This window comes from Camelina sativa, chromosome 7 (genome assembly GCF_000633955.1).
Source record: "Camelina sativa cultivar DH55 chromosome 7, Cs, whole genome shotgun sequence".
NCBI classification, from domain to species: domain Eukaryota; kingdom Viridiplantae; phylum Streptophyta; class Magnoliopsida; order Brassicales; family Brassicaceae; genus Camelina; species Camelina sativa.
In genome coordinates, this window is record NC_025691.1 from 17,511,990 (window position 1) to 17,521,376 (window position 9,387).

Here is a 9,387-nt window from a genome sequence, read left to right on the forward strand (position 1 = left end):
GTAATTTAGTTGGAGAATTTATATTGAATTTTCCCATAAAATAATTATACTCTTGAGTGTATATGACAACAATAATATACTAAAAACCTAATTTGATGAGCATTTATAAAAATTTAGCAAAAAAATTAATTAGATGTTAAGTGAAATGACAATCCAACGTCTACTGCCTAATAATGATCTAAGGGATATTTGGCCATTTATAAATTTAGAATCTAAATATATATGAAATATCATAGTATAACATATGACATATCATCATTTATAAATAGTAAAATTCAAAATATAAAAATCTTGAAATAGTTGTTGAAAAAAATCTTCAAATTGATGAAAAATCTAATCTACGTCCAAATCCATCCGATATCAAAACTAAAACATTAAAGATTATCGTAAATGAGAATTAGACAAAAAAAAATCATTTGAAAATATGAAATTAAAGTATTTACATAAGAAATTCATAATTTACCAAAACCATATAGAGTTTATCCATATGCAAACAAGTAAAAAAAAAATCATCAAATATCATAGAGAAATTCTCAGAAATAGCATCAATTTAAGTTTTTTTTTCTCAAAACTATCACATTAGCTGAAATGTTCCAAAATTAGCACAATTTTATATATCATTAATAAAGTTATATTAAAAGAAGGGTTAAACAAAATGTTGAAATTCTGAAAATTAAAGAATTAGTGTTCTAGCGGCGAGAAAGAACACAGTGAGAGAGAATCAGATCATAGACGGTGGCTAACACGACGGCGGAGACTAGATGGACGCCAATTCTTGCTGGAGAGAAAAAATCCAACTTTGATTACCGTCAAATCGAATCGCTTGCGAACGGTGGTGTTGGGGAAGCCGGTGGCACGAGCAGAGATCTGATCTTCGGTGAGGCTATTGTTGATCGGTCGATCCCACAACCACGATTTGGGTCCTGTGACGACTGATGAGGAGGTCTAGTTCAGCAGCGATAGGGTCTAATACCACCGCCACGCAGCGCCGGACATGGAAGGTTGCGACTCCTAGGCCTGAGATTGTGGGACGAAAGAGAGTGGTGATGATATTTTCCAAGCAGCTTGGTGCACACTTGTTCTGATTTAAAACTCAAGGTAAGCTCGATTTTAGATTATGTATGTGAGGCTCTATTCTCAATTCTGGATTTTGGATCCTCGATTCTAAATTTTGATTGTAGGTCGTATCGCTTTTATTTGTCACATTGACTCATTTGTTGTGATCGACTCCCCTTACTCATTTTCAGAAATATTTCAGATTTTTAGTAAATTGACTAATTTGTGATTTGGGTCTCTCAATCATGAGCTTTAGTCTCGTCCTTGTTTTTGTTTAATTATATGGTTTCTTGATTTAATTAAATTGTGTTGGTGAAGTGTTTTGATACGGTTGATGTCATCTTCAACCAGATCTCCGTGTGTGGCTTTATATGTGCTGTCACACATTCCATTTTGGTGAAGAAGATTTTCAAGAAAGGGAAACTTGATGATGCTGAAGCTTATATTTATGCTTTTGCTCCCAATGATCATGCTGGATGCGCTTCTGGTTTAGGTATTTTGGTCGATGCTCTATGTTCCAAATAAAAATTTCAGGAAGCTACTAAGTTGTTAGATGATATCAAAGTGGTGGCGGTGGTGCAGAGATGGCGGAGAAGGTGACTGAGAGACATAGTGAAAGTATAATGAAAGCTAGCTTCTTTGGTTTTGAGTTTCTTAGGTAGTTTGTTTGATCTTGTTGTTGTATATTGAAGGCTAACTTCTTTGCTATGTAACTATGTTTTCACTGATAAATATATAAGAAGGATATGAATCAAACATTCAGGAAGGATTCCCAGATATTTAGGAAGAATTTATCTAATTTCAGGATGACCATCATGGAAAATAAATTCATGAAGTATTTCATAGAAATTCATGAAATATTTCATAAAAATTCATAAAGACTTTCATGAACATATTCACTGTTACAAGTTCTCTTTCATTTTAAGAAAATTCAAGAAGTAGGATGATCATTATACATTCAAGCACAAAATTGTTAAATAATCATAAAACATTCTGGAAGGATTCTCAGATATTTAGGAAGACTTTCTCGAATTTTAGGAAATCCTTCATTGAAAAATAAATTCATGAATGATTTCATAAAAATTCATGAAAAATTTGATGAATATATTTACTCTTACATAATACATCCAAGTAAAAAATTGTTAAATGATCATAAAATATTCAGGAAGGATTCCCAAATATTTAGGAAGGCTTTATCGAAATTCAGGAAGACGTTCATGGAAAAATAAATTAATGATGAATTTCATAAAAATTCATGAAAACTTTCACGAACATATTTACTGTTACAAGTTCTCTTCGATTTAAAGATAATTCAAGAAGTAGGATGATCATAATACATTCAAGTGCAAACTTTTGACGAATATAAGCATTATACAGATTTTACAAACGTTCCATGGTTGAGATGGTGTTCTATTATTGCAAAATTAAACAGAAGAGTCCTAAGACTAATACAAACAACTAACCTTCACATCAAAAGGGAGATTAACCATAAAGACTGTCCTCTTAGTATCATACAAACGAGCATCAACCTGACTTTTCCGTTTCTTACAAGACGGACCTGCTCTATCAACGCGGATATTATTGCCATCAAACTGAATATAACATAAAACCATTAATCAATCTACACATAACTCTTAGGCTAAGAGGTTATATTACTAGAGACATGTTATATGCCAAAGAAGCTTTAACATACTTCTCTGTTTCAAACAGATTGACATTAGACTTTTCTTCACTAAACCTTCAAAATCAGAATTACAATACATGGTTTCAAGCACAGACCTTAAGCTTTCTCATCGATTTTGTTTCAGCATTGTGACTAATCAATTGCAAAAAAAACAAACAAAATCAACAATTAAACACAAAACTCAATCTAAATAACTCATCTTAAAGCTATAAGAAACTCACATTGATAATAGGCACATAACGTATCCTCACGGATTCAATTACACCCAAATTACTAAATCTCCTCAAGATGATTTTTTCTTAACCTTAAATATCAAATTCCCAACGAAAACAGTGCTAACAAGCTTACTCTCATCACCAAATCTTTCTTTTAAAACCATTGGATCAGCTACTTCATCAGCTTTCGTCCTCTTCTCACCAACCTTCTTCTCCTTATTCATCTCAACGATTCCCTCATATTTGTTCCCAATCTCATCTTCTCTTCCTTTTTGAATCCAATCCAGTTTCTAAAACAACCTCTGAATTAGTCTCTTTCTCAGAATCTGAAAATTTAGTTTCTTCTCCTTTTTAGAATTTTTCGTCTTCACAGAGAAAATTGTTTCTTCTTCACCCTTCTCCTCATTTCTTTTCTTCTCACCTTTAATTTGTTGAGGTTGTTTTCGCCGAAAAGGGTTATTGTCGAGAAGAGACTCGAAATCTGGAGCTTTCACTTTTATCCACATCGCTGGAAACAAAAGAGTGGTGAAAATAAATTTAGTCCAAGGTTCATCGTTTTGTTCGCCTCCGTTTCCTTCAATTAATTTATTATCTAAGATAAAAAAAAATATATTAATATTTTAACTAATTCTACGTTTGGAATTTTTGAGAGTGGGTGCTAACTTTAGAATAAAAATTTAGATGATTGCTATTGTAGGGTATTTCTCAATATCATATCTGAACTCAACATGTATAAATATTACCACCAAATCAATTCAATTTATATCAAGTAACATATATCAACTTTACTAATCATATTTTCCGCCAAGATAAATCTATATGTATATATATATATATATATCATGCATATATAACAAAAATTTGACAAACATACAAAACAAAAAATGTTAACTGATTAACGTTTGTCTATAATCGCCTAAGACCAGTTAGGAGCATCTCAAGCTACCTAAAATTGTATAAGACTGTTTATGACTGACTAAATATGCTTAATAATTGAAATGACCAATTTCAACACCTGAAAATGATTGCCACGGTTTATGCCTTTATGGTCACATAACATTAGGGGACCGCATATAACGTTTTCTAGAACAATATGACTAGTCACAATCTTATCAATCTAATCATTTCTACTTCTCCTTCATCCCACATTGTTCGCGTTTATGACTAGCTTTGTCTAATTATATGAGTCCAACTATCAAAATCACTATCAGTAGTGTTAACTTTACTTTCCCATCATATCTTATTTACTTATTATCATTGCTTAGCTGAAAAGCTAACTTTTGATTTTACCCGTAATATCAAATATTATAGGTTCCCAATGTGTTTATGTATCTAAAAAAAAGTTAGTGTCTATAGTATTCTAATGACTCGTGGGGACCTTGTCTAGCTAACTCTGAAGAGACCCTGGCTCAATATCTTAAACTCATTCATGTCTCATAAGTCATATCTCTCCTTTTTCTTCTATCTACACTCCCCCAAAACAAACCATTGAAGTACCCTTTTTTTTTTTTGCGTTAGTTATTGAATCACTAAATAATCCATACGATTACATTTCTAAAGATAAATAATGAGAATACACAAGACTATTGACACCAACAGCGAGAAGGAAGCTTAAAGGAGAATGAGAAAGAAGAAGGCAAATGACCACTTCTCCTTATATAATCAGCCTTTTCTGAAGTCCTCACCGCCTTTTCGTTCAGCTTCGCCTCCGCGTTTGCCCTCCTCTCTTCCGCTATCCTTTTTGTCGCCGCTAGCTTGTTTGCTAGCTTCTCCTCTGCCCTTGCTTTCATTCTATCTGCCTTCACCTACACACACATCCACACATTGTTCTCATACCTTTTCAATCCAAAACACATATAAGTCTCAATTTGGTTGAAACTAATATATAATACTAATCCCTCAATTACACACAACATTATTACCTCCATTTTCTTCATCTCCATCTCCGCCTTTCTCTTCTCATGATTCTCCCAAGCTTGTATCTTCACTTCCTCTCTCTTATACCTTATGATCCACAACAAAATACCAAAAAGCACTCAATCTCAAACACTAACTCAAACACTAATCACATTAACACAGATTTAAACCATCGATCAATTAAACCAATTAATATTTAATCACCTAGCCATAAACTTAGCCCGTTCGGCTTCATCCCAAGCCATGGCTCGAGCTTCCATAGCACTCATTGCCTTCTTACTCTCTCCAAAGCCATTATTACTCATCTCATTATTACTACTCTCTACCCTCCTAACATTCATCACAGTCTCCGTCACCGTCCCCACCGCCTCGCCACGTTGCAAAGCCCTCACCGGTGAAGTCACAGGACTTCTCCCAACCGGCGTTGTAGCTCGCACCGGTGTAGCTGTTCTTGAAGGTTCTTGACTCCCAATAGGAGTCATCTCAGTCCCCATATCCCTCACACAAACCGATCTAATCACAGCCGTAGGATTAATACTACTCTCTTTCCTCCAAACAGATTCACCACAGTCAACGTTCTTCGTCTCAACCTCCGGCCTTCCCGCCGCCGCTTCTTCGTCTTCGTATTCAACATCAACATACTGATCTTCTCCTTCACGTTCCCTCTGTGAAGCCGAAGCTATAAGTCTAAGATCATCAGCGTTGGAGTTTCTCGGCTTATTATTCCTGGAGTGATGACTACTCTTCTCACCACCACCGCCACCGCCACGACCAAGCCCTACACCAGAAAGCCATTTCTGAGCATCGTCCCATTTCGACGGTGCAGGCTTCCCCATAGTAGACCGGTGATGGTTTGGTGTCCGGTTAGAACCTTTCTGGAACTCAAAACCATTCGATATCTCCGGAGTCGATGGTCCAATCCATCCTTTGTTATCTGCTACACCAGATCTCATTTCTTACAAAACAAAACACAATACAACACAGAGATATGTTTCTTATAACATCCTACAAAAAAAAAATATCAGAAGCTATTTTGTTTTGTGAATACATGGATAGAGAGATGACATAGAAGGATGTTGAAAGGATAATAATAACAAAGTGAGGGGAGGGGAGAAAGATGTGGCGAAGGAATCAAAGAGTCGTCACTCTCATAGAACCCACTTGATGATGAAGTGAGAGATTCAGAAGTAGAGAGACATTAATACCAGATGGGCTGTTGTGTATTAGAGAAGAATATGATAGTCTTTATAAAACTCCTATTTAACTCTGTTTTGTTCTGTATAAATGGCATAACATCATACAGACCCACTATTATTTTTTTGGTTTGTTGTTCTAAAATTAATAGGGGTTTATAGTAACGCTCAGACCTGGTTTGTGATAGTAATATAATATTGTAAAAGTTATAAAAAGTGACTAATCATGTGTACGTGGGGAGGAAGTGGCTAAGTAAATCACCATTATAATAAAGGTGATGATAATGATGTAAAATATGCAATGGGAACAATCACAAACAATTAGGAGGAATCTTGGGAGAAGTATATAAAGAGTTTTGGAAAAAGTTAATTATGTTGTTCCCGATAGTAATGTATTTTTTTCCTTTTTAAGATTCTACTACTACTGCTAAACAGTTGTACTTTTTAACGGTAACTTTAGATTTAAGATTTTTATGTTAGAACATTTGTAATGGTTCTCTATTTTTATATCTATAATAGAAAAATTTTATAATAGAGAAATTTTATAATAGAGGTAAATTTAAGATAGTTTTATAATAGAGGTAACTTTAGATTTAAGATTTTTATGTTAGAACCTAATGATCCTCTATTTTTATGTCTAAAAATTTTATAATAGAGAAATTTTATAATAGAGGTAAATTTAAGATAGTTTTACGTAATGATTGCTATTTTTTTCCTTCATTTATAGAAGAACCTTATTTTTTTTATAAAGGTTCCTCTATAAATAGAGAAAAAATAGCAATTTTTATTTTAAAGATGAAAATAGAGGACCATTAAAATAAAACTTACCTCCAGAAAAAAATAGGAAACATCGGAGATTGTCCGTTGGTTTTTTTTCTGGTTGTGTAGAGATGAGGACACGTGTACGGTTAAAGATATTGGAAGGAGCGGTGAGATATGGGTTTTGTCGGTCCGGGTTTGACTGACAAAGTCACGTGGTCTTTGACAGGTCCCCCTACTCTGCATTTTTTTTTTTTTTGGTTTCTTAGGATTCATTCATTATTATGTTATGTTATGCTATGGTACCTTCTTTTTTTAACTCACATTTTCTATTTTTTGATAAGCATTCTAATTTTTAAAAGGAGGGATTGGATGTAAAATGTATGGGATTAATGTACAAGAATGTAACAATAAATGTGAATAACATGGATATAAAGTTGTGGGCACAATGCAAAGAAGAGTTTGAAAATGTTGACAAGAATAGTTTTTTGCTTTAATGAGCTTATTGAAAAAGTAATATTATAACATAGAAAATGCAATAATTCCTTTCAGAGCTTTATTAAGATGCAAATAACAAAAAGGGGAAAAAAACTTGAAAAGATTTTGATTGACATTTTATAAGGATAACTCTCAAAGTTACCATCAAGGTTTTTATTACATTATCTTACTAATAACCCTAGTTACATGGACATCACATTGGACTTGAACTTGTGATCCTTGTAGTCTCTAGTATTTTCCAAATGTGGTTTGGATATTAAGGTCTTCCTTATCTTTTCTTACTTATCTTTATCTATGCAAATAGCCGCTAAATTATATTTTGGTTCCACCTCAGTAGTAATATTGTTCAACGATTAAATAATTGAAAACCGGAACAAATGGTTGTTTATGGAGGGTCGTACAGTCGTACTCCTCCATATTCAACTCATTGTTCGCACTTGATGCGGATGTGGTTAAGGTTGCAATTGTGGCTGAGTTTATGTTTGAGTTCTCATAGAGCCTTCACCACTGACACGTCCACAAGTCGTAATCATCCGTAACACCCTTAAAATATAGATGTCATCCCACTGTATATGCATCATGACGCTTTATGTTCTTACATCGAACACATGGACACAACATCTATCTCCTCAATGGAACTGCCCACCGATTTGCCACACCCTTAAAATAAAGATTGTTGATCAAAACCATTTTAGTTGTCAATCCGTGGCTAAATGAATACCAAAGGTAACTTGCGGGTTAAATAAATCGATGCATGAATATCTCCATCAGAGGTACTTAATAGCTCACATGACCCTGACTATCTTGACCTGTTTGTTTTAATAAAGTGAGGTTGTGTCAACATAAAAAGCTATTACTCCTTATACTATCACCATTAGAGGAATCATATATCAGCTAGCTCGATCGTGCCATCTTCAATGTGGAAGAAGAAATAGTTAATGCTAAGATATGTGTTTAAAATAAACAGAGGAAATCAGCACTAGCTGTGCTTTTCATAGAGATAAAGCTTTTTGCAATGAAGTTTCATTGTTTTCTTACAAGATCAAACCTATACTATGGTGTCAATCATACGAGCTGAGCAACAAAAAATAAAAAAAGAAGAAATAAACTACGGCCAATGAAACCTAGTTTCCAGAGTCCATTTGCACGTCATGGCTGCTTCAACACTACCTACCAGTGGCTTTGACACACTATATATGGAGCATAAAAGGCGAGACATTGCTGCACCTAAGCTGACTTGCCTATCAAGGTGACTAAGTACCCAACAACTGCTGTAGAAATCCCAAGCATTCCACCAGCAACGACCTGATAACACCAAAAATAAAGCTCAGGTACTGACCACAATCATTCTGTTACTAGTCTTACATAAAAAACCATATATAAGTCCCTGTTGATCACAACCATTCTGTTACTAGTCTTACATGAAAAACCATATATAAGTCCCTGTTGACCACAATCATTCTGTTACTAGTCTTACATAAAAAAACCATATATAAGTCCCTGTTGATCAAGGCTTAGTGTGATCTGACTTGGTATGGACTTACTCACCTGAGGAGGAGTATGACCTAGAAGTTCACGCAAAGGTATGCTTTCAGCCAGAGGATGCTCTGCAGGAAGTTCGTACACAATCTGATTCAGAACCTGAATAATATAAAGAAGCAGACCCAAATCAGTAAACAGAACACAGCTTCAGAGTTCTGACACCAAAAGCAAAAACAACAAATTTAAACCTCAGCTTGGCGTCCAGCATGTAATCTTACACCAGTTGCATCATACATCACCTGCACACACAAACACAAAAAAAATAACAATTCCCTCATCAGAATATAACCATCCCCTGAAGTGACTGATGATATAAGAAAGGGTATAAAAGCGAGTAATTAGCAAAGACATACAATGGAAGTGAGAACCAAAGCGATAGCGAAATGTGAACCTCCAAAGCCTTCTTGTAAACCAACAGCTAAAGCTAAAGCTGTAACTGTTGCTGAATGTGAAGAAGGCATACCTCCAGACCCAACAAGCCTTTTCAAATCCCATCTCCTTTCCTTATACCTACACACAAAAA

At 34.6% G+C, this 9,387-nt stretch overlaps 2 protein-coding genes and 1 long non-coding RNA gene across 3 annotated transcripts in view; 1 reads left to right on the forward strand and 2 right to left on the reverse strand.

The window, feature by feature from the left end:
- Positions 600 to 1,822, forward strand: LOC104701363. Its single transcript, XR_753809.2, has 2 exons — positions 600 to 1,098; positions 1,408 to 1,822. It is a non-coding gene; the product is annotated as an uncharacterized LOC104701363 (long non-coding RNA).
- On the reverse strand, positions 4,450 to 6,183 carry LOC104701364. Its single transcript, XM_010417035.2, has 3 exons — positions 5,077 to 6,183; positions 4,878 to 4,959; positions 4,450 to 4,760 (listed from the first exon to the last, which is right to left on the reverse strand). Exons 1-3 carry the CDS (start codon positions 5,823 to 5,825, stop codon positions 4,539 to 4,541), a joined length of 1,053 nt encoding a protein of 350 aa, XP_010415337.1. The 5' UTR covers positions 5,826 to 6,183; the 3' UTR covers positions 4,450 to 4,538.
- Positions 8,276 to 9,387, reverse strand: part of LOC104701365 (uncharacterized membrane protein YuiD-like) — a 2,068-nt gene continuing 956 nt past the window's right edge. The window contains exons 2-5 of the mRNA XM_010417036.2: positions 9,218 to 9,374; positions 9,053 to 9,103; positions 8,871 to 8,963; positions 8,276 to 8,627 (exon numbers count right to left, since the gene is read on the reverse strand). Coding sequence (XP_010415338.1) covers positions 8,550 to 8,627; positions 8,871 to 8,963; positions 9,053 to 9,103; positions 9,218 to 9,374 — 379 coding nt within the window. The 3' untranslated portion in view covers positions 8,276 to 8,549. The remainder of the gene's footprint in view (positions 8,628 to 8,870; positions 8,964 to 9,052; positions 9,104 to 9,217; positions 9,375 to 9,387) is intronic.

What these genes read in the sequence shown, in the direction of transcription:
- LOC104701364 (XM_010417035.2), bottom strand. Translation starts at nt 5,825, where the DNA reads ATGAGATCTGGTGTAGCAGATAACAAAGGATGGATTGGACCATCGACT. An exon ending in CGGGCTAAGTTTATGGCTAG is followed by an intron (nt 4,960 to 5,076) that starts GTGATTAAATAT and finishes GTGGATCATAAG; the next exon opens with GTATAAGAGAGAGGAAGTGA. An exon ending in TGGAGATGAAGAAAATGGAG is followed by an intron (nt 4,761 to 4,877) that starts GTAATAATGTTG and finishes ATGTGTGTGTAG; the next exon opens with GTGAAGGCAGATAGAATGAA.